Source organism: Fusarium verticillioides, chromosome 6, assembly GCF_000149555.1.
Source record: "Fusarium verticillioides 7600 chromosome 6, whole genome shotgun sequence".
In the NCBI taxonomy this organism is placed as follows: Eukaryota; Fungi; Ascomycota; class Sordariomycetes; order Hypocreales; family Nectriaceae; genus Fusarium; species Fusarium verticillioides.
In genome coordinates this window covers 3,162,381-3,190,084 of record NC_031680.1, presented here as the reverse complement: position 1 = coordinate 3,190,084, position 27,704 = coordinate 3,162,381, and the positions used below count along the sequence as shown (strand labels likewise).

The 27,704-nt window shown below is 49.3% G+C and overlaps 14 protein-coding genes and 1 non-coding gene across 21 annotated transcripts; 9 read left to right on the top strand and 6 right to left on the bottom strand.

The window, feature by feature from the left end:
* Positions 1–385: 385 nt before the first annotated feature.
* Positions 386–3,035, top strand: FVEG_01792 (hypothetical protein). Its single transcript, XM_018888787.1, has 2 exons — positions 386–2,738; positions 2,789–3,035. The coding sequence occupies exons 1-2, from the start codon at positions 461–463 to the stop codon at positions 2,917–2,919; spliced, it is 2,409 nt and encodes an 802-aa protein (XP_018744799.1). The 5' UTR covers positions 386–460; the 3' UTR covers positions 2,920–3,035.
* Positions 2,749–3,566, bottom strand: FVEG_01793 (dolichyl-phosphate mannosyltransferase polypeptide 3). Its single transcript, XM_018888788.1, has 3 exons — positions 3,441–3,566; positions 3,324–3,392; positions 2,749–3,264 (listed from the first exon to the last, which is right to left on the bottom strand). Exons 1-3 carry the CDS (start codon positions 3,486–3,488, stop codon positions 3,103–3,105), a joined length of 279 nt encoding a protein of 92 aa, XP_018744800.1. The 5' UTR covers positions 3,489–3,566; the 3' UTR covers positions 2,749–3,102.
* A 592-nt stretch (positions 3,567–4,158) lies between these two features.
* FVEG_14927 (hypothetical protein) lies at positions 4,159–5,268 on the top strand (the record flags this gene model as incomplete). The annotated part of the gene is made up of 1 exon (XM_018903961.1): positions 4,159–5,268. One exon carries the CDS (start codon positions 4,159–4,161, stop codon positions 5,266–5,268), a length of 1,110 nt encoding a protein of 369 aa, XP_018744801.1.
* Positions 5,269–5,272: 4 nt separating this feature from the next.
* On the top strand, positions 5,273–6,055 carry FVEG_01794 (hypothetical protein; the record flags this gene model as incomplete). The annotated part of the gene is made up of 1 exon (XM_018888789.1): positions 5,273–6,055. The coding sequence occupies one exon, from the start codon at positions 5,273–5,275 to the stop codon at positions 6,053–6,055; it is 783 nt and encodes a 260-aa protein (XP_018744802.1).
* A 341-nt stretch (positions 6,056–6,396) lies between these two features.
* Positions 6,397–7,354, bottom strand: FVEG_14928 (hypothetical protein; the record flags this gene model as incomplete). Its single annotated transcript, XM_018903962.1, has 3 exons — positions 6,397–6,650; positions 6,705–7,048; positions 7,107–7,354. The coding sequence occupies 3 exons, from the start codon at positions 7,352–7,354 to the stop codon at positions 6,397–6,399; spliced, it is 846 nt and encodes a 281-aa protein (XP_018744803.1).
* Positions 7,355–7,785: 431 nt separating this feature from the next.
* Positions 7,786–9,548, top strand: FVEG_01795 (hypothetical protein; the record flags this gene model as incomplete). The annotated part of the gene is made up of 2 exons (XM_018888790.1): positions 7,786–8,434; positions 8,485–9,548. The coding sequence occupies 2 exons, from the start codon at positions 7,786–7,788 to the stop codon at positions 9,546–9,548; spliced, it is 1,713 nt and encodes a 570-aa protein (XP_018744804.1).
* A 496-nt stretch (positions 9,549–10,044) lies between these two features.
* FVEG_01796 (hypothetical protein) lies at positions 10,045–11,188 on the top strand (the record flags this gene model as incomplete). Its single annotated transcript, XM_018888791.1, has 2 exons — positions 10,045–10,200; positions 10,257–11,188. The coding sequence occupies 2 exons, from the start codon at positions 10,045–10,047 to the stop codon at positions 11,130–11,132; spliced, it is 1,032 nt and encodes a 343-aa protein (XP_018744805.1). The 3' UTR covers positions 11,133–11,188.
* A 1,030-nt stretch (positions 11,189–12,218) lies between these two features.
* Positions 12,219–12,410, bottom strand: FVEG_01797 (hypothetical protein; the record flags this gene model as incomplete). Its single annotated transcript, XM_018888792.1, has 1 exon — positions 12,219–12,410. The coding sequence occupies one exon, from the start codon at positions 12,408–12,410 to the stop codon at positions 12,219–12,221; it is 192 nt and encodes a 63-aa protein (XP_018744806.1).
* A 541-nt stretch (positions 12,411–12,951) lies between these two features.
* FVEG_14929 lies at positions 12,952–13,067 on the top strand. The gene has a single exon (XR_001989284.1). It is a non-coding gene; the product is annotated as a 5S ribosomal RNA (ribosomal RNA).
* A 1,189-nt stretch (positions 13,068–14,256) lies between these two features.
* FVEG_01798 (hypothetical protein) lies at positions 14,257–17,611 on the top strand (the record flags this gene model as incomplete). Its single annotated transcript, XM_018888793.1, has 6 exons — positions 14,257–14,575; positions 14,624–15,751; positions 15,799–16,358; positions 16,416–16,678; positions 16,731–17,065; positions 17,127–17,611. 6 exons carry the CDS (start codon positions 14,257–14,259, stop codon positions 17,609–17,611), a joined length of 3,090 nt encoding a protein of 1,029 aa, XP_018744807.1.
* A 771-nt stretch (positions 17,612–18,382) lies between these two features.
* On the top strand, positions 18,383–19,526 carry FVEG_01799 (hypothetical protein). The gene is made up of 7 exons (XM_018888794.1): positions 18,383–18,551; positions 18,660–18,700; positions 18,775–18,790; positions 18,840–18,905; positions 18,953–19,067; positions 19,112–19,256; positions 19,309–19,526. The coding sequence occupies exons 1-7, from the start codon at positions 18,507–18,509 to the stop codon at positions 19,376–19,378; spliced, it is 498 nt and encodes a 165-aa protein (XP_018744808.1). The 5' UTR covers positions 18,383–18,506; the 3' UTR covers positions 19,379–19,526.
* Positions 19,239–21,067, bottom strand: FVEG_01800 (hypothetical protein). Its single transcript, XM_018888795.1, has 2 exons — positions 20,668–21,067; positions 19,239–20,606 (listed from the first exon to the last, which is right to left on the bottom strand). The coding sequence occupies exons 1-2, from the start codon at positions 20,835–20,837 to the stop codon at positions 19,538–19,540; spliced, it is 1,239 nt and encodes a 412-aa protein (XP_018744809.1). The 5' UTR covers positions 20,838–21,067; the 3' UTR covers positions 19,239–19,537.
* Positions 21,068–21,295: 228 nt separating this feature from the next.
* FVEG_01801 (hypothetical protein) lies at positions 21,296–23,471 on the bottom strand. Of its 3 annotated transcripts, none has more exons than XM_018888798.1 (3): positions 22,634–23,471; positions 21,777–22,580; positions 21,296–21,706 (listed from the first exon to the last, which is right to left on the bottom strand). In XM_018888798.1, the coding sequence occupies exons 1-2, from the start codon at positions 22,891–22,893 to the stop codon at positions 22,097–22,099; spliced, it is 744 nt and encodes a 247-aa protein (XP_018744812.1). In that variant the 5' UTR covers positions 22,894–23,471; the 3' UTR covers positions 21,296–21,706; positions 21,777–22,096. The 3 variants fall into 3 exon arrangements, with proteins under 3 accessions (XP_018744812.1, XP_018744811.1, XP_018744810.1); XM_018888796.1 differs by lacking the exon at positions 21,296–21,706 and having other exon boundaries at positions 21,772–22,048; positions 22,101–22,580; positions 22,634–23,197; XM_018888797.1 differs by having other exon boundaries at positions 21,296–22,580.
* On the top strand, positions 21,749–24,850 carry FVEG_01802 (hypothetical protein). 2 transcript variants are annotated; one of them, XM_018888800.1, is made up of 3 exons: positions 21,749–22,955; positions 23,008–24,385; positions 24,439–24,850. In XM_018888800.1, exons 2-3 carry the CDS (start codon positions 24,187–24,189, stop codon positions 24,534–24,536), a joined length of 297 nt encoding a protein of 98 aa, XP_018744814.1. In that variant the 5' UTR covers positions 21,749–22,955; positions 23,008–24,186; the 3' UTR covers positions 24,537–24,850. The 2 variants fall into 2 exon arrangements, with proteins under 2 accessions (XP_018744814.1, XP_018744813.1); XM_018888799.1 differs by having other exon boundaries at positions 21,749–24,385.
* On the bottom strand, positions 24,547–27,569 carry FVEG_01803 (hypothetical protein). Of its 4 annotated transcripts, none has more exons than XM_018888804.1 (4): positions 26,214–27,569; positions 26,085–26,166; positions 25,321–26,038; positions 24,547–25,263 (listed from the first exon to the last, which is right to left on the bottom strand). In XM_018888804.1, exons 1-3 carry the CDS (start codon positions 27,054–27,056, stop codon positions 25,323–25,325), a joined length of 1,641 nt encoding a protein of 546 aa, XP_018744818.1. In that variant the 5' UTR covers positions 27,057–27,569; the 3' UTR covers positions 24,547–25,263; positions 25,321–25,322. The 4 variants fall into 4 exon arrangements, with proteins under 4 accessions (XP_018744818.1, XP_018744816.1, XP_018744815.1 ...); XM_018888802.1 differs by having other exon boundaries at positions 24,547–25,320; positions 25,358–26,038; XM_018888801.1 differs by having other exon boundaries at positions 25,358–26,038.
* Between the last annotated feature and the right edge of the window lie 135 nt (positions 27,570–27,704).

The following is a 27,704-nucleotide window of genomic DNA, read 5'->3' as shown; positions in this document are numbered from 1 at the left end:
GAATCATCTTCTTGAAACTTCGAATAGACCCCCACTGATTCAATATGCACCAGGTGCCTTGAAGGTCCTCAAGCGCTCGCAATAATGGAAGAAGCACGTGATCCTTCAATAGGCTCGGTTGTTGATTTTCCTGGGACAGTTGCTGGCTATGTAATCACTATTTAGTTAAAGTTCTTTTGACATCGGTGTAAGATCGCAACTTAACCACTTCGTCTCCGGCCTTTATACAGTCAATTTGAGCTCTCAAAGTCCATGGACGACGCTTGTGTAACCTCAATCCACATTTGGCATCGCGAAAACAATTTGCCCGTTTCGGTAAGCGGTGAGGCCCACTTCCTTAGACGCGACAGGGTCATCCAAAGTAAACACGAACCAATGCGACCACCAATTATCGACAAGACCATCCAACATCGCCAAATGTTATAACCAATTTCCTCAAATCACCCAATAATCACATACAATGGAGGAATCTGCACCAAAGCGGAGGCGTACTTCGCCGCGCACTTCTCTCAATGTCGGCGCAACTGAAGAACCCGCGTCACCACAAAGAAGACGGCCATCATACGCATCACCCACCAAAGCAAGCATGTCACGAAATAACCCCGAGGCCTTTGAGCGCCGACGATCAAGATCACCGCAGAAGTTACCGAGCGCACGAGCTTCCGGTCAATTTAGCTTTGATAGTCCTTCGGAAGCTCTTGCAGCGCGCTTAGCGACGAGTAGGATTGTTAGCGATGCTCCTACGCCTACGCGCCCTGAGGATACGACACCAGGATCGATTAGACGTGTAGGTGGAGGAATGGCTTCTGCTGCTAGGAGGACATCTTCGAGAGCGGGTACGAGCGCGGAGGAAGATGACTTTAATCCATTTCGGGGGAAGGTCTTGAGAAGATCGCCGCAGGCTGGGATTAGGATGGATGTTGATGCGCCTTCTGCTTCGATGCCGCAGCCTGAGTTGCCGCCTGCAATCGAGGCCAGTTCACCTCCTGCGCCACCCGCGTCTATGCCGGAGCCTCAGCTTAGATTGCCTTCGGATGGCCCGATGGAGGAGCCTGAGGAGAACACTCCCATTCAGTCTGAGGAGCTGGCACCTGCTGAAGAGACGTCACCAGCGAAATCCCCGTCAGCGGCTAGAAGTCCGTCACCAGCACGGTCGTTTTCTTCGTATGATCTCGAGATTCCAGCGCGGTCTTCATCTCCAATCAGATCACCGTCCCCAGCTCAAGCTACAGCAGCGCCAGAGCCAGAAGAGGAGGAAGAACCGGACGGAGAGCCTAAGCAAGGCGTAGAACCAGAAGCGGAGCCAGAACAAGAATCAGTGTCAGATCTTAATCCCGAACCCCAGCCTAATCCCGAACCTAAACGAGACTCTCCCAGCCCACCACCACCTTTGCCAGATTTCTCATCCTCGCCCCTGCCAGCTTCAATGCCGCCTCCAAGGATACCAACATTAGTGCAACCGAACTCGCAAGACGCCGCTCCATCAGCTTCACAACCAGTACCTCGACTACCGCCACGCGACACAGGACCACGAAAGAGCTTCCAGAACAGCCCAGTCAGATTCCGCGAGTTCTCACAGCAACGGGACTCACCACTTGGCAAACCGCCTTCGCGTCTGTTGGAGAAGCCAAGGAAGAGCTTCGCTCAAGCGGGGTCAGCGTTCAGAGAGCCACCAGCTGTTCAAACCAGCGCTCCAGAGGCTAGACAACCCCGGGCTTTTGATCCAGATGCAGAGAAGAAAAAGGAGCGGGATAGAGTTCAGAAGGAGATACAGGACTTGAAGAAGGACCTTGAAATTGCCCGAAAGGAGAATGAACGCATTCGATTGATGCAACAGTCTGGTCGCATACTTGCACCGACAAATCAAGACGAGGTCATTAGCCTTATCGAACGTCACCTGATGTCTACTGGCACAGAACAGAGCAAAACAGCATCGCAGCAGTTACTACAAGCGGCGCTAAATCCCGCTGCTCTGTTGCCTTTCAGCAAGCCAACAGCCCCGGTGGTCCGACCATCGGTTGAGGAGAAGCAGCCTGACATCAAGTCACATCATCCCGTGGCCATGACAGCGACAGAGGAACTGCCCTACCTTGAGCTTTTTACACCATTCTTGATGACATCCAATACATCCATACTACCAGAGGCTGAAGGAGAGCCACTGAGGCAGCATTACTCGATTGCACTTCGATCACGCGAAATACCAGGAATCTTTACAGCCAAGATTGAGATGATAGTCAATGCCACAGAGCTTACAGTTCTCGATCTCGACGTTACAGCCTTGGAACCAGCTGCAAAGTCTGAGCTCGGTCCTTTCATTCGCAAGATCTGTACAGGTGACTGCAACCGTTCCATGCAACGCAATATCGGTATCCTATCGTGGGCCATGGGTGAGTGGCTTCGAGTCGCTATCGATAGAGCAGACTTTTGGTGCCAGTTGGAACAAAGTCTGGGCTCAAAGGACGGTGTATCGGAGGCTGCAGCTCGAATGAGGTCAAAGAAACACAGACGGAGGCGGGACAGTGGGGAGGACTCGGATGAGGACGAGCCGACACGAGTAGAATCTGTCAAGAAAGCAGACCTCATTCGCTATTTGGGCCAGCAACACTTCGATATATCAGTTCCGTACGGCGATGCAGATGAGTCTGGCGCAACTGTACGACTGGGATGGAAGACCGAGTTTGACTGGACTGGAGAAGCGCAAACCAGACTTTCCGTCTTGGTAGGCGCTCCAGGAAAATGTGAGTACATACTCGACTACTTTGATGTAACCAATTACTGACGATCACAGGGCACCAAACAGACGAACGAGGATCACTTGCAAAGATCCCCAAACTTTTTGAAGAACTTGTACACGGCCATGAAGAGCCCGAAACAGCTGTACGAACAATTGTAGCACTCATCGCCGGCGAGCAATCATGATAGAGTTCATATAGATGGCAAACCTCACAAGGATAGGCGTATGATGTGTAGAATTCCTCTGCGCAGGTCGCAAGAACAAGATACCAGATTATTGTAATTAAAATTTTGTAACCTCATCCACCATTCCCCGTAGCCCTTCTATAGCCGTTTAGATCATCGTACGTGGGTGTGCTTTTCGCCAATTTAGTCGACAGTGACGCCGAGCTGTCGGAGCTCAACCTTGGCCTGCTCAATCTCCGCCGTGAGCTCCTTGTGTGCGTTGGGGACGTCGTTGAAAGTAAGGATGCCGAAGCCGAGACGGAAGAGGAGGTATGCGCCGAAGGAGACGAGGGCCCAGAAGGGGAGCTACAATGCCGCCGATTAGATAATTGAAGTTTGGAGTGTCTGTTTAGGGGGTGTCATACCACAGGGACGATCTGCTCCTGGATCAGAGGAGGAAGGGGGATGAGCTCGAGGAAGAGCGCAAGGTAGAGCTGCACAGCGTTAGTTCAATTCTCCCGAGATTACAACGGCAAACGTACAGAAGAAACCAAGAGGGCGAGAGAAATGGTCTGCTGAGCGCGAGTCATCTTGGCGGTTCTTTTTTAAGGAGCGTGGTGTTGGAATGAGCGCGGGGGAGGAACTGTGATGGTATCGTGGTGCTTGAGGAGACGTGTCAGGGGTGCGCGTTGTTAGAGCTGTTTGGATGACTAAGATTGTGTTAGGTAAGCACTCGGATATCAACCTATCTACCCTACATGGAAAGCTCCTGGTCAAGGGATGAATAGCAACTTATTATTTTCTTAAAATGTTATCAAGTAATTGAAAGAGATTCGTATCTCTTCATTGACACTATTTTTGAAGGTTATGTCGGTTCTAATCAGATTAATAAAAGACTGGTTTCACGAAACCGATCGACAGGTAACGACGGGAGCCTCCTTCCCGTTCCATCACTACTTCCTTCCGCTTTCCTTGATTAAGTTCTGTCCGTAATAATGGCAACTTTTCACCAGTTGCCGGCCGCACTTTGATTCAACCCATCAACCTTCATCAACCAGAATAAACATCAACCCCGGCGTCAACGGCGTTTTTGGTCTAGCACCTTGTTTGGCAACCAACTTACGTGGACATACCCGTGTTTCTCCCGCTTAAGTCCCGAAAACCGAGTGGAACGACGCCTAGAACGCCCATTTTCCATTCGATCTCCAGCCGTTTCTCCCGCAATTTGGCCATTCAATTTACTCGATTTTGTACAGCTAAATGTATCTGAAGCCTGGTCTCAAGCGACAGTCTTGCGACTTTTGCTTTCGGCGCAAGGTCAAGTGCGACTGGGTATCGCGTGAATCCGAAGGCCATACTCAGTGTTCCCATTGTGAGTTACGGGATATAGCTTGTACGAATTCCGATGACCGTAGTCGAGCCAGACGGAGCATGCGCCGTGATGTCCGCTCTGCTGCTCGTCGAATCTCATCCAGTCCCGATGACGGGCATGCGGCCGATGATGGTAACCCTCCCGGCAGTACCAACGATACCTATCTAGTCAATGAGGAGAAGAGCATCTCCGCCCTACCCCAGATTGACCTACCCCAGACTGAGGTGTTGCCTATTGACCCAAGACTACAATATCCGGCTGTTGACTCTGAGCCTGCATGGAAAGATATTAGTTGGGATCTGGGAGCTGAGAGTATCTCGTTTCTTGACAGTGTCTTTACGCACGACTACAACTTCGACGATATGCCCAACAGTCCTCGGATATACGTCAGTGAGGAGATCGTAGATGCTTTACAAAACCCTTACGAAATCCTCGAACTTGATCCGAACAATCTAAAAGCAGCAATCGACGCTTACTTTGACCTGGCGTCGCTCGCTATCCCGATACTAGACAGAAACTCATTCCAGGCTGACTACACGAGCCACAGAGCCAGCCCTGCATTGGTGTACGCTGTAGCATGCCGAGGATGCCCCTTCCTATCGATGTCGCGAAAATGGCTGGTGCAGCAGCGGCTGGCGAGCGAGTTCAGACGAGCATGGCTCGAGGCAAGGTCAGCTACAGGGGACAAGCAATCAATCAGACTGGACGACCTTGAAGCTCTGGCTCTCATGGTCGACTTTACCTACGAACCGGCTGAGGATGCCAACACAGCGCTCCATTCCCAGCTTGGTAGCCTTTTCCTAACACACGACAGCCTGGTCCTCATGACACTACAGTATCAGATTCTTTGCCACACGTCCTTGGCCGAAGGCTCCTTAGCGCCTTTGCATGGGACACAACAGCGAAAAAGGTTGCTTTTCTGGTACGTGTATGGGAAAGATACGTTCCGCGCCCCTCGACCAAAAGTCCTCTCTCGTATCAGGGACGGACCAAGCTGAAATTATGGAGCAACTACCAGAGCATGAAGAGCGAACATATCTTGATGCCATACTCGCCTTAGCCATCATCGTAAGAAAGATCAACCATGACTTTCTGGGTGTTGCTGCTGGACATGCAAATGTCAGCCACCAAGATGTCGTCAAGTTATACGGTCAACTAGAAGAGTGGCGTAAGAAGTTGCCCTCTTACTTGCTTTGGGACGCTAAACGAGACTTCAGCCTGACTGCTGAAAGCGGGACTGGGAAACTAGCCCAAGCGCACCAGCTGCAACAGGCTATCCTTCTGTTTCTCGAACACAACTGCTGCATGCAAATCGAAAGATGTGCTTCAGAACGTGGGATAACTAACCCCATCTCACTGGAGGCGGTTATGCTGAATCACCTTATCGAGTACCAAACCTTGGCAATGACGAACGATATAACAAAAGCTGTTAAGTGGCTCCAGTCGCAGAAAGTATGCCAGAACACACCTCAAGGCACTGTTGCCTATCCCCTGATCGACCTTTCCCCAGACATCCTGCGCGATATCTGTGCTGGCACTGCTTATTGGCTGTGCGACCGCGGGAAGAAACTCATCAATTTCAACAAGGCTTCCGTCAGTTCCGCAAGCTACGGGGAGGTTTCTCTAACGCAAGGGGCGGAAGACTTTGCCGCAAATGCGGCATTACTGAAAGATGCCGTGGCAACAGCAAAATCGCACAATGATACACCATGCTTGGTCGAGAAGTTGGACGGGCAGCTCTCATCTTTGAACGAGGCGATCAAAAGCGCCAATAACGGCCGATGACTGGTTTTTCTTATGCCCTTCCTAACTCTTCTTTAAAAGTCACGGATACTCTTTTTAATGTTTTATGAATGTTTATTGGTCATGCCAGGCCCTCTGCTTTGCATTGTGATATCGCGAAAAGAGACAAAAGAAAGGGCAAAGAAAAATAAGAAACGCCAGAGTTATGCTGGCCGTATAACATGTTACGGAATTTGTATTAATAGAATGTCTTTAGATATCTATTCTTCAGGGCGTGAAAGATGCTATTACTTAGCTAGTTCCAGGGACGGATAATTAATCATCGTTTTTATAACGACACCAAAATGTGATCCAAATACTGGAGTGCCAGGCATGATAAATCCTCAACCCTTTGTCTGCACATACGACATAGTATAGTTCTCGACACAAATAGGCTTTCCTGAGTTGGATTTGCGGGCACCCAGCCACAACTCAGGGTGAAAGATGGTCAGGGTGACGGTCATGACTACCATCGGTATGCTGTCCAGTGCAAAGAACACGCCTTCCATGGACGCGAGGGGGCCGTTGAAACCCTCGCTTAGCTCTGCACATCGCCAGCATGAGCGGACAAAGAGACAGGCGGAGGCTATCGCTAGACCTGCAAACCACACTCATTAGTCGTTGAAATTGCATAATAACAGGATACTCTCACCTATCACGTAAAGATACCTCTTCTCCTGACGTATTTCAAGCCAAGAGCGGCGGCAAATGACCCAAAGTGCGAGACAAAAGATGGCTGTGAACAGGACCTGAACAGCTAAGCCGGTGATCATGAGGTCCACGCCGATTGGATTCTCTGCGAAGATAGCCGCAAGAGAGCCGCCACATCCTATGAAGCAAAGGCATATGAAATCGCCAAGAATAAATAGAGATGCAAAGAGGCGAGGGCTGATGCGAGTGAACCGAGATGATGAGTAACGTTGCTGTAGTGTGCTGATGTTGAGATAGAGGGCAGAGGATAGAAAAGTCGGACCAAGTGTGAGGCCAATGATATACCTGTTCATACCCATTAGAACTCATTATACTAAGAACAGAGAGGCTCGATAGTGCTTACATGATGTACCCGTTCTTGTTGTCTCGATTATGTGAGAGCTGAACTTTTCCACAATAACCAATAAGTTCCAATAGAATGCCACAGATCATCCCAATGGAGTACCCATAGAAACGCCAGAAGCGAATGGCAATGAGAACATGCAGAGGAAGAGAAATTGAGTAGAAAGAGAGAAAGATTGCATTTGGGGCCAGAACCGGCGAGAAATCTATGGCTGCGATGCCGTTCCGTAGTGGTGTAGTTGTGTTCATGGTCGCGCAGTGAGGAAGTTGAAACTGGAAGGAACGTTTAGGAAAGAGGGAAGAAAGTAACTAGAAGTCGGACGAGAGAGAAGATAGGAGAGAGAATTTGTAGGCCGTAGGGGATTCTAATATATAGAATAGGTGTGATAGACTAGGACGTGGGGCGAGCGACTTACACCACCTCCGAGACTAGCGAATCTAGAACATCCGACGCTATATATACGGACGTTAAGCGGTAGGTAAATCCAAGTCTCTAAACGGCATATGAACGGTCAATGAATGGAAATTCATTTGCCCTCAGAAATCCAAGGTTTGTGTCGGTTGAAGGAAATTGCCAAGACGATGGAGCCGTATATAAGAACCACTTCATGCTCAGTTCTGGAATGAAATTAGTACAAAGACTCAGAGCCACTGTCAAGATCTGTATAGTTGTATCCATCATGCGCATCCAAATCCTAGGAACAGCTGTATCAGCAGCCCTCTTGGGCTTTGTCACAGTACCAGTACAAGCTTCGAGTCCTTGTCCCCTATTTGGACCAGATTTACCCATTCCAACAGGGCTGGGTGAGGATGCTTCTATCAAGAGGGCTGTATCTGAAATCCTACAGCTTGCTCCAAGCCTCGATATCGACTTTCAGAATACATCTTTCTCCGTCGACATCTATTCAGCGGCAGACAAACAACCCCTTTTCACCTATCATCACTCAGCCGCATACCGTGGACACGGCGTCCAGGTCGTCAATGATACGACAGTTTATCGCATAGGTAGCATCTCAAAATTGCTCACAGCCTATGTATACCTACTGGAGGTTGGGGACGTGTCATTCAACCAGCCCATCACACGATATGTGCCCGAGCTAGCAGATATCTCTGCAGAGCTGAGGAAGAAGCATGCCTCTAATCTTAAATATGTGGACTGGGATGTCATAACCATTGGCGCACTCGCATCGCACATGGCTGGCATACCACGAGACTCCCCAAGCCCTGCTTCGACGGACCGCCAACTAGAACGGTTGGGGTTTCCACCAGTTCGCCCGGTTGACTTTGCCTACTGTGGGAAAAGCGTCTTATATCCTTGTAACCGCACTGGTACGTTGTAACTGTCCAATATCTGGCATAACACTGACACCTATCAATAGCCTTCTTTGACTCCATACAGAACCGCCACCCAGTCGAAGCAGCCTTTTCAACCCCTATATACTCCAACATTGGTTACCAAATCATGGCGTATGCGCTTGAGAATATAACTGGAACGACGTATCCTGATATTTTATCACGCCAACTTATCCTCCCCCTCCGTTTGAATTCTACAAGTTATGCTAAGCCGGCCAATACTGATTCATCTATCATACCTGGCAATCCAAGCGGCTCTTGGTATGATGTCGACACGCGCGATGAGGGACCGGCCGGGGGAATATACTCGTCGATCGCGGACCTACGCAGGATCGGACAGTCTATTTTAACATATGAGTTGCTGTCGCCCTCTGCAACCCGACGATGGATGAAACCCGTCAGTTTCACTGCCGATCCACAGGTTGCAGTCGGCGCACCATGGGAGATTGCTCGTATTCCATCCACCAACAGAACCAGTTGGATGTACACCAAGGGTGGTCAGTTGGGAATGTACAGCAGCCTAATGGCTTTACTACCAGATTGGGGTGTCGGACTCACTGTTTTGGCCGCTGGAACCGACGCCCCGGGAGTCGTGGGCATGATTCCTGGTGCGATTGTTTCCAAGCTAGTTCCTGCTTTGGAGCAAGCTGCTAAGCGGCAAGCAAGACGAAGTTATAGTGGCCGCTACGGAAATGAACGAAATGGTATGACGGTAGCTGTGCAGGACCGTCTACCAGGGCTAGGCGTCACGTCGTGGCATCTCGATGGACGCGACATGTTTGATTCAATCCGCTTGATGGTCTCAGAGTCGTCGACTGGCTCAGGAAACGTTAGCATGAGATTGTATCCGACGGGTCTACAGACGCAAACAGACGGAAAGGCTAGACTTGAGAGTTGGCGGGCGGTCTACGAGATCATTGATGCCTCTTCGCCGTCCAGTTCGTACTGTGCTAGCTGGTTCAGTGTGGATTCGGTCACGTACGGAGGTGTGTCTATCGACGAGTTTGTCATCGGTCTTTCGGCAGACGGGACTGCTCAGGGCATTACCATAAGCGCTTTTGATACTTGGCTTGAAAGGGTACGACGTTGATTTAGTATGGTAGTCTGGTGCAGGTGGGATCTGGTATGTTACGCCTTGGTTGTCAAAAGGGAGGCAGGAAGACTTGGGATCTCTTTTCTATGTAGTGAGAAGATTTAGATAAAGTTGATATATATTACTAGAAACTCAGATTGGTAGCCAAGAGCTTGAATTGGCACATAGAACTTGGTAACTGTCCTGCCTTAAGCTAACCCTCGCCCAAATATGTGACTCTTCCCAGAACGTGGGGTCCATAAGCCTGTAACCCAATTATAGATCTGCAAGCATTCCCTGCAGGGAATGGGTGCTTATCATACGTTCATGAGGCACTTCACTGGCTAGCAACGCGGAATTATGCCGTACATGTCCCATGACCCCTCATTGCCATCTCATATATTGACACTCTGTAAGGTTATCCTGGTTTCATTGTTTATCTAGCCATCAACTCACAACCTTCGGTGCTCGTTTTATGTCGTTCATCACTTAATACGACAAGTCCCTAGCCCTAATGGATTACAAAGTCGTCGTCGCAGCAGTACACGCCGCGCCCGTGTTTATGAATAAGGCTGCTACTACTGACAAGGTTATCAATTTGATTGAGCAAGCGGGCAAGGAGAACATTGAGCTGTTGGTCTTTCCTGAGACGTTCATTCCTGGCTATCCGGTAAGCCTTCCATTCTTCGCTCTCGGTGCTACAATGACATAACTAACATGGCACAGTATTGGATTGAGTGCTACCCGCCACTCCAACAAGTAGGGGCCCTTGCCAAATACGCCGATGAGAGTATCGTCGTCCAAGATGGCGACGAAATCGCACGCATCTCGGCTGCCTGTCGCCGCACTGGTGTAGCCATTAGCCTCGGTATCTCAGAGCGCATAGCTCAAGGATATACACTCTTCAACTCTCAAGTCAATATCGATTCAAATGGCACATTGTTGGGCGTGCACCGCAAGCTACAGCCAACATATGTTGAACGCTCTGTCTGGGCACAAGGTGGTGGTCATACTCTTCGAACATACAAACTGACCGCCTCAGGACGGCCTTTCAACCTTGGCGGTCTTTGTTGTTGGGAACATACCATGAATGGCGCGCGCCAAGCCCTCATCACTCAGCATGAACATATCCACGCCGGTGCCTGGCCAGCTTTGTCAACTATGGCTGGCTTCGAAGCCGTTGCTGATTCTCAAATCGAAGCTTTGATGAAAGCGCATGCCCTCACAGCTCAAGTATTCGTCATCACCGCCTCCAACTATGTTGATAATACTTGTATCGAGTGGATGGAGAAGAATCTAGGCAAGCAGGAGTTTGTCAAAGCGGGCGGGGGCTGGTCTGCTGTAATCCATCCGTTTTGCTCATTTCTTTCTGGTCCACATACTGGCGCTGAAGAGAAACTTGTCAAGGCTGAGGTGGATCTGTCGCAGCTTGGGCAGGTCAAGGTTTGGGTTGATGCTGCTGGTCATTATCAACGTCCGGAAATTCTCAAGTTTAGCTTTGACGACCAGCCTTTATGGGCAGATGAAAAGCCAGCCTCCCAGAGATCTTCAAATATTAAGAACAGTCCCGAAGAAGACTCAGTGCCAAAGGAGACTCTTTAAGAGAGCTTTGTAGCTTGAAAAATTGATAGTTATTAAAAAAAAGAAAAGATTTTGGCTTCATACTTACCTTGCCAAGCCTCAACAAAGTATACAAGCCCAAGTTTATCAAAAATAAAAAAGGAGATGGAGTTCATCTACTGCCCAGTGTGCCAAGATACGAACATCAAATACCGTCCAATTATCAAAGAATGGGCCATCTTTGGCCAACTAATATTTCATATTGCTTATACCCTTTCATTGAAGTAGCCGCCTCTTCGAGCCGCCTCTGGCAGCTCGGCTGGCTTGTTTCTACCTTCACAACTTGATTTCCACAGCAGCTGTGCCTGTTCACACCATCTAAAATGCTCCAAAAATTCATCTCGCGCATATACTTTGTCTCGAGCCTCAAATGCCCATCTCTCGCCTTTGGCACCGATGATGTCCTTTTCGAGAGCAAGTTGACACCCGGCACACGACATTCCATGTTCAACATTGCCGGTTACTTTATCGTAATAAGGAAGAGCACACGACCCCATAAAGTTATATTTTTTGCTTCGCTCGGACCTCTCTGACTGGGATTGCATCGTTGTTTGGGATTGTCGCCTGGAAATCAAACTGGCCTGATGAAGAGACACAATCGTAAAACGAGATTTGTACACGGATTCCTCCATTGAATATATCCCAGGCAAAGTCTTGAATGATCTCAATTGCGCCGACTCATCTTTCGTCAACCGGAACTCCTTCCGTGCAGCGGAAAGAGTGTGTACTTGAATCTCGGGAGCCTCTTTGAGGCATTTGAAACAGCACCGCGTCCATGTTAGGAGCGACATAAACCCACCAAACTCGTCGCAAAGACTACAAGACTTGAGACACATGACATTGTAAAAGTCGAGTAGAGAAATCTCAACGGCAAGTCGTGTTTGTAGTAAAGCGCAGAAAAGATTCAGTCCGTGAAAAACTATTATCTGATACTGCTTGAGAGAGTCTACCGCTTGTCGTGATCGACGATTTGTTTGTCGAAACTTGAATAGAGAATACACATCAAGGCGTAACAACATATCATAGAGGAGCTCCAGCGGCAACCGATCGAGGGAGCCGAGTCCGACTTTAGAAGCCCGCTGGAACGATGTTGTTTATTGACTGAGGAATATTGATGTGCTCACTGGGCGAGAACCAGATCATGGAGAGACCAAAGTCTTTGCGATGGTAGGCGGCTGTTCTAACAATGGCATCGGTTTGTTCTTCTTCGAAACTGTATTCCGTGGCGGAGCGATATCCGCGGATCATGATAGCAAGCATTCATCAATTTGTCGAAAAAATTGAGTGGGTGGGAGCCGGGGGCCTTGAGAGACGTTGTTGATGGTTGATAACTCCGATCAGGCCTTAGGGATGCGACCGTCACTTATCACCTAAGAAACGCGGACGCCAAGTGCCATCCCCTCTCTAAGCTTCGCTGTTGATGGCACGTTTCTTTAATCATTTGCTTCTCAAGATACCCATTTGACCCTTTTCAAGGGCTGAATGCATACACACATCAAGAGGAGGTTCTGTCTATCAGGCAGGTTCAGTGCCGTGCCGACCCAAGGCAAGTCTTTAGCGTCTGATGACGCCGCGGAGTCTGAGATTCGTATATTGGCGGTAGCCCAGATTACAAGCATGCACACAGATACTATTATGGGCGACAATGTGTGAAATGAAAGGGCAGAGTACCTGTGGTCACCAACATTGGCGTCTGTTGGGTGGAGACTCGGCTAGGAATTAGGTGGGTCAGATAAGCGAGTCCACCTCAGCCACAACACCATGGATTTTTGGATTGGACATCGTGAGGTGATGGGCACATACGACCACAGCTCATGGAAAATACGGGGTCCCGTTCGCTCCCCCAGAGTCAAGCCACGAAGCGCCGGATTAGTAGTTGGGTCGGTGACGACCAGCGAATACCTGGTGTTGTATGTACACCTTTTGTTGTTTGGACCTTTTTGTTTTACTTTGGACAATAAAGACCTGATCAGAGTGACCTTATTGTCACAGGAACAGTAGTTACACGGGGTTATTGAATGGATAGCATCATTCTGCTATCTTGTACGAGAAGAAATCATCTCAGAGTCAAGGCTTAGGTCGATGACGACCAGTGAATACCTGTTATTGTATATACACCTTTTGTTGTTTCGACCTCTTTGTTTGCCTTTAAACAATAAATGGTAGGACCGGTGGTTAAACTTGAAGCGCTGAATGAGTGGCCTCTTTCTTAAACCCTTTTTGGTCCTGCAGAATATTGCGTGAGCCGGTTTCCTATGATGAGTGCTCCATGCGGAGAAACGATTGAGCCTCATGAGCCTACTGCGTTGTGTCCCACTGATTTCTGTACTGCCCTTATCGCTAACTGAAAAGTATGAGTGAGAGACACCATTTAGGTAGTTTCAGCTTGAGATGCAGAGTATACTCTAATCGTAGCTGATTCCGGAGTAGGCGGACAGCCAATTCATGAAAGAGCGGGAAGAAACTGTGTATTCAGACGGCTATCTCATCTAAGCCTATCTGCCAATGGGGCTGGTGAGGACAAATACCTATGAAACGTAAATATACCCGTAGGCTGGTTCCTGTGTTGCGCTGACCAGACTCTGCTTGATTCCCGATACCCACGGTCTCATCAGATGAACTGCAGCCTGCCGTTCCCGCTCGGCACCGTGCACTGGGCCCTTCATTGAATCGCATCCTTTGCGCAGGCAATTTTCTTTTAATCTTTCTCTTCTCGTTTCCGATTCTCCAAAAGCCTGCACATCTCCTGATATCGGAGTTCCTACACTGATTCTCCACACTTCAACCCAACTTCTGCTCGTCCATACACCACCACATGCAAGCATCCCAGAACCCTTGACAGCCCTTACTTACAGATTGTTCGTTCCTTTCTCTCGTCCATTCACTTATTTACTATTAGGTCAGCCCAAGTGACATCGTCCTGTTCCTTCATCTTCTCTACGCATCCCGCACTATTTAACCTCTCGCTACTTCCCAAGACCAATCTTTCATCCATTTCCCTTTTCCCTTCCCCAACCTTTTATGATATCATCGCCCAGATATTTCATCTTTCGCTTACTGATCCTTCCCATTACAGTCGCACGAAAGTTCTGCTTGTGCCAGCGCCATGGCGCCATCGTCTGCTTCTCCCCAGAGCATCAAGCGTGAGCTGCCGCCAGATTCTTCGCTGCCTGAGGAAAACGTGCCAGTCAAGCGCCAGGCCACTGAGGCGAGCAGGGTAGGAGTCCAGACATCATCTTTCCCTTGGAAAACTTGCAACAATGCCGAGGATGTCGAGAGACTGAGGATCAAGGAGTATGCCGTGAAGGTGGCTCAGAAGCATTGCGCGAAACTCAAGAAGGAACTTTCTTTCAGCATCTTTGAAGGACAAGCTGACACAGTGATCTTGGGGCAACGAATGCTTGAACAGTGGATTAAAGAGGACGGTGAGTCTCATCCGGATACATTTCTTTCTATTACTTATTGTCGTACAGATGATCTTCGCAAAGCCCACGAGAATTTTCAGATCCTTGTTGGTGTCCAAGGCCCGACCGGGGCCGGAAAGTCGTCCTTTTTGGGGTCTCTTCTCCTCCAGCATGAGATGTTACCTTCAGGACAGGATGGTGCTGCCACTGCCGCTGTGGGCAAAGTTTCTTGGAACTACGACAACACCCCTGGGCATGAGTTTCGCGCACGAATCGCTTTTCGCCCACTTCAGGACATCTCGCAGTGTATCAAAGCACTACTCGAAAGTATTGAGCGTGTCATGGTTCTTGAGAAGACCGTTTTCACTAAGGTAGAGGACATCGAGGAGAGAGAGAATGATATCGCCATATTTGAAGATACTATCAGCTACGAACTACCCGGGGTAAAGGCCGTCTGGGGACTGTCCCGCGAGGATCTTGAAGAGGCTTTGAGACAGAGAATTGAGGATAATTCTTGCTCTGATATCGTACGGGATATTTTGAACAGCAACCAAACTGTTCTCAGCTTCCTTCGTGGTGGAACTCTGGATTTCAAGACTACTACCAGGTTCAAGCTTCGTCGCGCGGTTAAGCCTTTCCTGGACAGCACCCCTTACCAACATAGCGATGGCCGTCAATTCGCCGTTTGGCCTTTGGTTGAAGATGTTCATATGTACGTCAAATCCGATATTCTGAAGTCGGGTATGACCCTTGTCGATCTCCCTGGGTGCAGCGATTCGACAGCGAGGCGTGCTGAAGTAACGAAAGCTTTCGCCCATCAATTGGATGTGCGTCTGGTAGTTAGCCCCATTTCTCGAGCTTCAGACGAGGAGAAAAGCCAGGAGTTGATGCAAAGTGGTTTTGATGAAGCCCAGATGAAGCTCAGTGGAAAGGATGATGGGCGAGGATTTGGAATCATCATGACAATGACGGATGCCATAAATGTTGAGACCTACCTCCGCACTACATCAACTCTCAAGCTCGATCCTCGCGTCAAGGCAAATTTACTTAAACTCAAGAAACTCGAGGGTGAAAAGATAGTTGTCAAGTTTAAGATCCAAACTACTGAGCTTAAAATGAGCAAAGCGCGAGCTCAGAAAGCTGAAAAGATGGAGGCATACATGGCCATCATGGAGAAACGAGACTCCCAAACAGATGGTAAGTTGGCATATAATTTCATGACCAATACTAACAGTTTATATTAGATGAACGAACGGCCAGCGACGAGCTTCTGATGGAACTCAGGAAAGAGAGCCTAAATTCGAAGAGCAGTTTCGAAGAAGCAGAAAAATGTCTTGAGGAACTTGACGCGCGAGTTGCGGAGATTCAGCGAGAGGAAGCTGACGCGAAGAACTGGCTTCACAATGCCAGTGTCCAGGTACGAAACTGGATTGTCAAGAAGAAGATTCAGGAAAAATACTCCGCTCAGCGAAGCAAGGTTCCAGGTGCCGACACAAGCGAGCCCCCTCCCCCAGTTCCCATCTTTGCTGTCTCTACCAACGCCTATTGGAACCTCATTAGAGATGCGCCTGTGGTAGGATTCGCCACACTAGAGTCAACTGGGTACCCGGCTGTAAGGAAATGGCTTCTTGAAGCAACAATGAACAAGCGCGAGAAACACCTTGACGCGATTCTGGGGAGGTACCAGAAGCTGATGAACTTGATGCGCATCTACTCGAAGGGGAGTAGTGACAATGAAGAGTCTGGACTTACTCGTTCCAGCTTTGAGGCAGTGCTGGAGAAGACCCATGGGAAGTTTACTACTGTAAGTTCTCCCTGAACTGATCTATTATTGTGTTTTCGATCTTTAACAGTATTTAAGACTATAGGTGTGCAGATTTCTCGTGCAGGTGCCAATATTCAGTTGTTGAATCCTCTCAAGGACAGAGATGAAACAGTGAAAACTTTCAGTAATGAAGCCGTCCGGATTGCCATCAGATGGGGTCGCAAGTTCCCCAATAAGAGGAGCAACAAGACGAAAATCGCTGCAGTCACCTACAAAGCCATTGTGAAGCGCCACGGCCGAACTTACGAATCCAAAACAAAAGGGTGTTCCAAGGTCACGTACAACTGGTTGGAAGAATTGTAAGTATTAGGCGAATATCGCTTGGCCTCGCATACTAATCAAGTTCGCTAGGGGCACACCCATGCTGCAAATCATGGGCAAAGATTGGGACCGAGCTATGAACAAAGAACTTCTAAAGATTAAGGTCCCCATCATGGAAGCTTTCAAGAAGGTCTGGGCCGATTATGTGAAGGAGCTCGAGCAGGTAATCAGTATGGAGTTGCCAGCCTTGGAGGAGAGCTTCAGTGATATCCTCACCATGGTGTCGAATGCCGAGCACGTCTGCGAGAGCAAGATTCTCCAGTTGCTTGAAGAGCTGTCCAAAGAGACATCTTCTGTCGGTTTTGACCTCGTCGACTATCTTGAAGAAGAGCTGGAGCAAACATTCGACGGTGCTTTCAAGATTCGTAAGATAAACCATACTTATCTCTCAATGGCTTGCACAGACAATGCTAACTGACTTGAAAGGTGGCCAAGGTTCTCACGCTAGGCGATGCGACCATATTGTTCAAAAGTTCAAGAGATCCGGCGAGGACCTGTGCCATCCTGTTCTGGACCGTCTGGCAAAGAACTTGGAAACAAAGAAGAAGAAGATCCCAGGCAAACTTCGTGATATTGCCCAAAGCGCCGTTGAAGATGCCAAGCAGCAAATTTCATTTTTCATCAACAATCTGATTGAGAACTACGAGACCGACGAGGCATCCCAGGCAAAGAAACTCGAACTGCAGGCAAGCATCCGAGCTCACGTCGCCGAGTGGGAGCAGGAATGGGAGCAGCGGGAAGGTCAAGGTGAAGAACACCTGGGGGAAACCAGTGACATCCCAGAGGTTGTTGGTGAGACAAAAATCGAGGAGGACGATGAAGAGACAGAGGAGACCGATGGGGTGGTCGGAGATTTTGGCACGATTGATGAGATCATCGGAGGGTACTTGGATGAGGATGAGTCTGACTAAATGTCGAGACGCAGGCGGTAAGAGGACTCGGATTTGGAGTTCCGCATGGATGGGCTGGGATATTACTTTCATGGGGCCATTTAAAGGCATTGGGCGTTGAACAGTTGGTTCCGGGCTTGGCTGGAGAGAATGGCTTACGGAGATGAGATATGAGATTGATGACACTCAAGACTTCCCCCTAATTAGCACAGATCAGATTGACAGATACCCAAATTGAAAACAACACACTATTTCTCTGTCAATCATAGTCTCTTATCGCAACTTGCGCTCAAAGCGCTAATACTCATAGAAGAATCTTTCAGAACTTCGATGGATACAGGAATGAGAAAAGAATGTATTGGCTCGGCGGTTACCTGCAGCTTGGTACCAGTCTACTGAGTGAAGCAACCTGGCAATATCAGAACTCTGATTAGGGGTGGCGGCTACTGAACAATGGAATTAAGTGTATATCGTTGTGTCCTCTCTCAAACCTCGCGCCTGGAAGCGACATCAGCGGGGAGTTCAGTGATCGAAGCCGAACATTCTGGAGAGAGAGGAAGCGCGAGCGGGCGGGGAAATGACAACCACCTCAGGGGTGAAGTTTGAGAACGCCTTTGACTTCAGAGCCTTCCTCTGTTCTCACATTCGAGACAGCACATTTAGGATAGTGTTCGGGTAGGCCATCGCGAATCTTGGTTACGTCAAATTGGATGGTGGGGCCGTTCCGTTGGCGGGGGTTCAATCATTACCCCGGAACTCGGCTAATCCATCTCGAACTCCGTTCCCATATCTCGGGCTTCTCTCGACATTTCCTCATCTCATACTACACCAAAGCCCTGATAGTATCAACTGATATTTAGATCTCATAACTCAGATTAAAAGAATTGTCAAGGCTTGCTTCATCTTATCCGTCACAATGTCTGGCAAGGTCAAGCTCAGTCCCACGAAATTCACACAGGCGGTGCGTACACCCAATGCAACTCAAGGCGCATGCACTGCGCAGCCAATTGCAACTCATACCAGTCGTGTCTTTCTCAAATATTTGCAGCTAACTCGTGTTGCGTTCCAGGTCGTGCGCTCTTTCATGGCAGACTCGGGTCTTGAGCCTCGGTATGTACCCCAAGCCACCGATGGATACTCGGCATTCTGTGATAAGATCCCGATACTGACTCTGTTGTCTTCAGTCTTCTAGGGAAACATGTATATACACCTAAATCATGAGTGTGATATGTGTATTGACATGCCGTAGTTCCGCGTCACCAGTGCCACAGAAGGCAAAGTTGACTTTGAGCTTGACATCCAAAAAGAGCACACCGTCCGTCTCTCACCTCACCACAACGAACCCTTACTGACCTCATCCAGAACCGTCTCCAGACAATTCACGGTGGCACACTTGCTAGTCTCGTCGACCTCGGTGGTTCTCTCGCCGTCGCCTCATCAGGCCGCTTCGCAACAGGCGTGTCAACCGATCTGAACGGTACGTAGCTTTGTCCGTCACGTACGACTCTGCTGACTTGGCAGTGACATATCTGAGCCCCGGAGGCCGCCCGGGAGATGTTCTCAAGGGTACGGCCACACTCGACAAGATTGGCAAGACACTTGCTTTTACGCAGGTGACGTTCACTAATAGCAAGGGACAATTGGCTGCGCGAGGAAGCCATACAAAGTGAGTCTAGTCATTATTCGTTTATGTAGAATTCATTTACTGACTGAATCAGATACGTCACGGGTACTATGGGTGAAGATGGCCCGTTCGTTGCTCCAGCTGAGTTCTCAGACGTGGACTAGATGACATCGCAAGGTTTAGGCATTCTGTTGATGCGGTAGATTTGAGATTTACTAAATATCATAAAGTATAGAAGGGTGGTATCATATCTGTAGAAGTTGTCCAAATTCAATCACGCCCATTACCTGTCATAAAACGATTCATCATCTGTCCCAGCACCCCTAATGCTTCTCCGGGTAAGGCTGAACTGGTACCTGGGGAGGAGTACCGTCAGCCTGGTGGTTCAAGCCCACCGTCTCCTCATGAGGAGGTGGTGACCTAGGCTGGGACACGGGAGATATAGCATCATAAGCCGCGTACTGAGGTTGTTGTGGTGCATAGTAGCCGTTCTGCTGCTGAGGCACTGGTTGCTGAGGACCATACCCGTGAGCCAGATGCTGCTGTTCCGGCTGCGGGTAGTGCTGCTGCTCGGGCATAGGTGCAGCATTCTGTGCCTGAGGAGGGACTTGTCCATAACCCCAAGCCGTACGCTCTCCAGCCTCAACGCCCTTCACGGGGTTCTGCTCCTGCTTAGACCAAATGCCATTGTTCTTTGCACGACCGATAAAGAAGACCAAGCAGAGGACAACGAACTGCGGCCAGATTCCGAAGACGACGTCAAGGATGTAGTAAGCATACTTGTACTCACGGTCGCCGTACGCACTGCTCAGATCAGTCCAAGCAGCTGTCGACGCCATGTTGAATGTCGTGCGCAGGAGCCATACCACAGATGCAGCGATGAACATGTTTGAGCACCAAGTAAGGGCATTCTCGCCCTTTGACTGAACCTTGATCAAAATTGCTCGCGCAACAATCGCCAGAGAAATGACAAAGACCAAAACACTGAAAGAAAAGCTGATCTGTCGAGACTTGGTGTAACTATCCACACCAACGCTAACATCGTTGAAGAAGAATTCATACACATATCGAATCCGAAGACCGAAGGCAGTCAAGGCGAGAGCGAAGAGGATAGTTGCTGCGATGTATGAGCCGAAGCGGAGGATCTTCCCCTTTGGATCGCGTTGGCCTGTCTGGACCATGATGATACCGGTGCCGAGACGTAGGAGGATTATCATGACGAGAATATCGGTGACCAAATCGTAAATAAGCGCAAGAGTGGCGAGGACCTGCACGGTGACTTGTAGAGTCTTTGAGTAGTGCGAGTCGAATTCACTGTCGATTCTTCCACTGTAGTATAATCGCGTGTGCACGACTGAGACGACGTATGAGGTGAACTCGAAGAAGGTATAGCTAAGATGTGTCAGTTATTCTAATTCATCACCAGACCAAGGAGCAGAAGGTGAGTGCGTACCCTGAGAATACTAAGAGTGCCAGCTTGAGATATGTGAATGCAGTTCTAGCCGGATCCCTCTTGCGACGGACGAGGCAGAAACTGCAGAAGAATAAAACGACAGAGGGGATCCATGCTCCAAGAAAGACCATGGCCCCGTGGGCGATCCAGTATCTTTCAAGCTCATACATCGTCGTATGTTGAAGTTGTAAAAGCTAAGAGTGTCTCGATGAATGTTTAGTCCAAGGATGTGTATAAGTTACACAAAGATTCGTATCCCCGCCAAAACTCGGAGACGACAGTGTGGACAAGTGCCAAACCACACCACAAATAAAAATAAAAGAGCCAAGATATAAAGATCAGAAACACAAAATCGAGCGCCATCCCCCTCATATTTAGCTGCATCACCTCTTTAGCTTCCTCATCACAGTCGAGAGTTTTCAGGGCTGAAGCAATTGGATCAGCACCCTGCATCTGAGCACCGAAGGCCAATAGGCGAGCATCCGCGTTACAGGGGTCCCGGCACTGCCTCTCCGGGCGTTTTAGAGGCTTCGCTATTGGCTTGGCATACATGAGCTCTGCATCTTTTGTAATTTACCAGGCTCTAACCAGGCTCTCACGGTGTGCCTCACGCTGTGATCAGGCGTATTTTTGCAAATTCTTTTAATTCTTTATTAAATTATACTGTGAGTTCTGTATCATTGAGCTGCTGGACAGTGATGGTTAACCGCCGACGTTGAGAAACTAAACTCTAAAAACACCAATTATAGCACTTTCACAGTAGTTTCGGGTGGTCCACAATATTCGTAACCGCCCAGAGGATACGATGCGATGTGATGCTGGCGCAGGAGTGTTACGTACGACTCGGTCACTGGCCCAGCCGCAATAGCGGATTGAATCGTGAATCGGCATTTCAGTGCCGTCTCAAACGGGTAATGACCGTGCGAAATGCCTTACAGCAGCTTGTCTTGGCACGTGGTTTGAAGAGTGTAAACGAGCGATGCTTCAGGGGCTGAGCAGCTGTTGTCGTTTCTAAGCACTTTATCCGAATGTGTCAGCACTGTGATTGATTAGTAGATGCTCGTATTGTTTGAGGTTTGAGGATGGATTGGTTGAAACACCAAGCTCACGATTTTGACGTCGATTGATGGCAAATGGCATTTACTTCAAACATCTCTGGCCATATTTCTTCAATCATGATCCAAGAGATACTAGAGCCTCATGTGTTAACTCTTTTCCCAGTCCCATTTCAGCCTAACCTCATCGTTGCGATGGCCTCACTGCCAAGACCGTCCAGCTCTTCCTCTCCAGCTCAGCCACGCTGACACTCTCACGAGTCCAACCCGCAGCCTCAATCACAAAGACAACACCCAAAAAGAAGAAAAAGACGAGCATTCAAGTCCTATGATCAATTAGTCATCTATCACCACACTCTCCCATCACATCAACCTCACGAATTCCTCTTCGCATACAAAAACGTCGGCATCAAATCCGCCGCAGGAAAAAGATCCCTCGTCCCAGTCTTCAACCAACAATTCCCCCCCTTGACCTCATAATTCTTCGCCATCTCTCTATTAAACACGATGCTATCACACTGCGTCGCGTTTTCATTCCCGCCGTTGACCTCGGTGTACATTGCGCATGCGTGCATACAGTCGAATGCTGTGTAGGCCAGTATAGGCACTATATCGTTCCCGGGGTAGTCGAACCCGCATGTGTATGTGAATACGTAGCCGTTGTTGGTGGTATAGTCATCTTTGCCGTTTGGTTGGGAGCATGCGTCGGGGAGTGTGAGGTTCGTTACTTGGTCTGCTGGTTTGGGCTCGTAGAACTTTGACTCGGTGGTTTTGGTGGTGTCGCTTGCGGTGGTTGTGAAGGTTGGACAGGCGGAGGTTTGTATCGCGGATGCAGCTGGGACTTCAGATACTTGTGAACTGCGATTGTTAGCATTTGTTCATTTGTTAGTATGGAAGTCTGGGTCTCTTACTTTTTGCAGTTGGCCAGAGCTGATCCAAGACCTCCTCCAACACCAGCTCCAACTACCACTGCAGTAACGATAGCAACGAGGGCACATAGGCTTAATATGCTCAGGCCAAAAGGACCCTTTCGCGCCTCGACGACCTGAACATAACCCGATATTGGATCCTTCGAGCCTTGGCTATAAACACCATGAGGGCTGACCTCTGGTGCATGAGCTGCGCTGTCCGAGTAGACCTCGAGGCCTTCGTGATACCGTGTCTCCGACATCCTTCCGGACCGACAAACGTCTCCAGATATTCCGATAGAAGATGCGCACGGCGCGGTTTCAAGTCAGTCATTTGAATCCACGTGGGAAGGCCAACTATTAAAAGAAGGCAATAGTCAATTGAACAGCTTCGGGCTCGGGCTCGGTACCGAGCTCACAGCCAAGCCATGTCGGCAGCTGTCACGTCAAACCCTTGATGTATCAGCTCACCTGCAGAATTTGAGTCACTTCGTGGGTATATATCTAAAATGAAAGTGGCATTTCAGATCCTGCAGGATCATTTTGGTTACATCGATAAAACCTTATGGATCTGCTAACCCATGCTCAGCTAGGTGGAATGGGATGAATACCCACACGGACCCGGTAAATCGGCAGTTAGAATGTTAGATGTTGATTGTGGCAATCGCCGGGAAGCTTGGTATAAGACAAGATGAGACTTGGTCTGCAGCTTGGGAGGAATCTCAAACACTGGTCTGTGAGGAGCGAGATGAGGTGATGTGGCTAGTCAGCAAGGGCCTCATTGTAGTTACATAGTCGTTATCAGTCAATATTGCGCGATGGGTTTCATATGGAGCTCTTTTGTTCCTCCCGAGAGGAGTAAAAATGAATCCTGTGTCGGCACCGAGGCCGTCTCTCGTCCCATTTGCGTCTCCGGCGTTGGATCCACACGGGTTCGGAAGGGTCCCACAAATGCGGCATCGACCATCAGAGGTTTAAGTTTAATTGCACGGAGCACCATAGCAGATGAACTCCAGCACGGAGTACTAAGAGACGATAAACCTTGCTTCTGGTAGAAGACAACCAAGTCCCTCAATCTATAGCATTCTCAACCTATACCCCATAACCTAACCCTCCCCATTCAAACCTACAACCCCCCAAGCCCAGATCGACGATCTCCCAAAATAAGCACTCTCTGACGTCTCCCCCATTCCCGAAGAAAGCATCCACTCAGAAAGAGCCAAGCATATCAACCGCCCGTCAAATAGACATGTCCTCAACGGCCATTAGCTCACATTACCCTGTTTTCCCTACAAGGCTGACTTGATGTAAAACACTTCTTACCTCATCAAGACGCAATGTTTCACAAACCTCGTCGCGTGGTTGGGTGACGTCACATGCTCATCGCGAAATTGAGAGCATGACGACGTCACGACTTGTTCTTAATTCCAGGAACAAGAAAGTTGACAAGATAAGATATTAAAAAGGCAGCCAAGAGCTCTCCTCCTTACAGAGCTTTTTCTCCACGAAACACAACACTCACTTACCTTGGTATCTACACAATAACAACAGACAAAATGGCCATTACAAGTGCTATCAGCGACCTCCTCAGCTCCATCTACGAGCTTCTCGCCTCCATCTTCAACACCGTCTACTCCGTAATCCACTCCATTCTCACCGCTATCCTCGGCTTCGTCCAGGGTTTCTTCAACCTCATCGGCGATGTCGTCTCCGGCCTCGTCGAGGTCACCGGTGGCGTGGGCAAGTTTGTAGCCAGTGAGATTTCTCCTCTATATTCCTATCATTTTTGCCTGCTGACGATGATATAGGCAACGCTGCGATCCTCGCTATCGGTGCCCTCGGTGCTTTCGCGTACGTGAGGTACACTGCCCAGGGACGAGCTGTTGCGAACAAGAAAACTCAGTAAATACTTTGATGATGAAACGGTGATGATGAAACGGTCTTGGGAGGTTTGCTTGGTGATGGATACACACGATACCCTGATGCACGGTGGTGAGGACCTGTTTGGTGTTGGGATACAATGGAAACTGTCTTTCGCTATTGAATTCTACCTTAGTTTAATGAGTCAAAATTAATGCGATGCCTCTCAAACTTTCGTGACCTTCTATGGTAGATCTTGCACTTGGCATTTTAAATTGCGGCTCAACCGTTCCTTGCTGGCTCTGCAGATCATGCAATAGCCCTTGCGCCAATCTAGAGCAACTTATCCAGTTGCCGTACTAAACCCGTTTACTGCCTCTGATGCTCACGAGACTTTGGGTCTTGTGACCAAGACGAAGGAGAGTCTGTGAATCACTTCACAGACACAACATTCTACGATGGAAAACGATCTTAACAAGATTACCCGAATGGAGAATAGAATTAAAATAAATGTCATAATTCGTTAATGTTGTAGGTTCTCCAATAAATACTCCAATCCCAAACTTGTCTAGATCCTTGAAACATAATATCCCAGAGTATACACCTCATTTCATATGTATTCCCAGTCTTGCGATATATCCTGTGAAAAAACGGTTGCCCTCATAAGCCATCAAGGCCGTATCATTTTCGTTCAATCATCCGCCTTGGGAATCGATGACATGTCGTTTAAGTCAGAGTAGCAAACATGGCCCGCATGAGCTTAGGAGGAGGTCCTGTGCAGCCGAGTCAGCCACACGTTCTCAAAGACGCGAATAACATAAAAGGCGCACCTTTAACGGTACTTAGGTACGCTAATGGACATCCTACCTTTCTTGTCCTTCTCAATACGAGGAGGTTTGCGGTGTTCAACCACCTTCTCCAATCTCTCTTCTCGGATAACAAGCTGTCCGTCGGGCAAGCGCTCGGCGCGGACAATCTCGCCGCTGGTGGAACGGCCTCGAGGTCGGTGAGCCAGCTCACGTTCCAGAGCCTTGATTTCCTTTCGGATCTCACGACCACTTCGGGATCGAGAGCGAGATCGGACGACGAGCTCCTCGGCGGGGTGATGATGATGGTGGTAAGAGTCCCAGCTGGAGGAAGTGGTGGTTGTGGTGAATCGAGATGGCGAAACGTCTCGGATGACAGTCTCCTCAGCATATTCGAAGGGTCCTGGTTGCGGAGGAGGCGGAGGGCCAGGCTGGTAGAAAACAGGAGGTGGTCCAGGCTGAGCCATAGGAGGAGGCATCATTTGGACCGGCGGTGGCGGCATTGGAGTTTGTTGGGGGGGAGGCATCATCTGAACGGGTGGAGGAGGAGCTGGAGTTGCGACTGGAACAGCAGCAGGAGGTGCTTGGGCTGGAGGAGCTTGAACTGGGGGAGCGGGAGGAGGGGGAGTCTTGGCTGGCGGTGGCTCCGGAGTTGGCTCTCTGACCTTCTCCTTGGGCGGAGGCGCAGGCAAAGCAGCAGTAGGTGCTTTTGGTTCCCGAGAGGCGGCAATTTCAGCTTCGACTGCGTAGTGTTAGTAGCGTATCAATTTTTCAGACTGCCAACTTACCCTTCTTGTAATCCTCGCTGACCTTGAGAAGCTCATCGATGTTATCTTGGCCGAGAGCCTTTTGCACAATGATTGTGTTGCCCTAAGTCTTGTTAGAGACAACGATTCACTATCAGATTAGTTACAAACCTCTTCGAAGAATGGATATCCGAGATCAATGAGAGCTCGCTTAGAAACAAGCTTAGCAGGAATGCGAGTCTTGCCCTTCTTAGGGTACTCGCTCTTCACTGTAGTGCCACCGCTGCTGCTAGAGGAGCGGCTTGAGGATGAAGAATACGAGCTGCTTCGAACAGAGCGAGTTCGAGTTGACCGAGATTCTCGGCTGCGTCCACGACGGTTGCGAGATCGAGTGTATTCTCGCTCACGAACACGCTCAGGCATGGATCGGTAATCATCGTCACCATAATAGTCGGGCTCGGCAATCTTGATGTCGTCATAGTACTCATCGCCGTATCTACGAGGTGGAGGCAGTCCTCGGCTCTTGGGAAGAGGAATAGGTGTGTAAGGAGGAGCACGGTAGTCATCTCGAGGATCTCGGTGATCTCGAGGACGGATATCCTCACGGCGAGCAGGAGGCGGGTACTCCTCGCGATCCTGGAAGATACGTGGTCGGCGGTCAAAGGTGTCAAGCGATGATTGTCGACGGAGGAAACCTGGTCGGCGAGGTGGAGATTCACGGCGAGGAAAGTCTCGCTCTCGTTCTCTCTCTAGAACATCTGTGCGGCGAGCCCAGGGAGGTGGCATATCTCGCTCTCTTTCTCGCTGAGGCTGGTAGCGATCATCGCCGTAGTAGCGACGGTCACGGATGTCTTCTTCTTCGTAGTAACCGCGGCCAGGTCGACGGTCATATCGCTCATCTGAGTGGTCGCGGCCTCGTGTGCTGCGTGTATAAGAGCGATCGTCATCGAAGCGATCTCTGTTTTGTTCGCCGCGCATTCGCTCAAAGCGATCGCGGTCCCAGCGTTCGGCCATTATAGCTGTGTGTAGCGTGGTGTTGCGTGATTGTGGCTGCTTAAGCAGACCCGAACGTATAGAGGCTAGTCCTCTGGTGTTAGTGGTATAGCTGAGCGCCTTCTAGCGAAAGGGTATCAAGTGCAGGTTAAAGGTGCAAAAACGATGATGGGAGAAGGATGGAGGAGAGAAAGGGAAAGAAGCGATGATGTATTGGAGGGTGGAGGGTGGGCGGGATACTTGATGAGTCGAGAGGGAGGGAAGAAGACCAAGGATTAGTGGTCGGAGCATTCAACTGGATTGGATGGACCAAGATGGAGAGGATGGATGATGGAGGGTGAGAAGAGGCCGATGACGTTGACAGACTGATCCAAGACCCCGCTTGTCGAGACATTCCAGGGCCGAACTGTCCAAGTGGATCCCTCTACTCTCAGTGGCTTGTGACTCTGTCTTAGCGACAATTACAGGGGGCTGAGCGGTACAATTGCATGAGGGGAGAGCCCTGGAGCTCTACACTGTCCAGCTGATGACGACTGGTGATGATATCGAGTTAAACAGTGAGACCGCACAGCACATGATTTACATCAGACAAACAAATCAAGGGCCCTTGAAACCCCTGAAGAACCAATGCACGAGATCGGGAGAGAAACGTTACGTGCGTAAATGTAC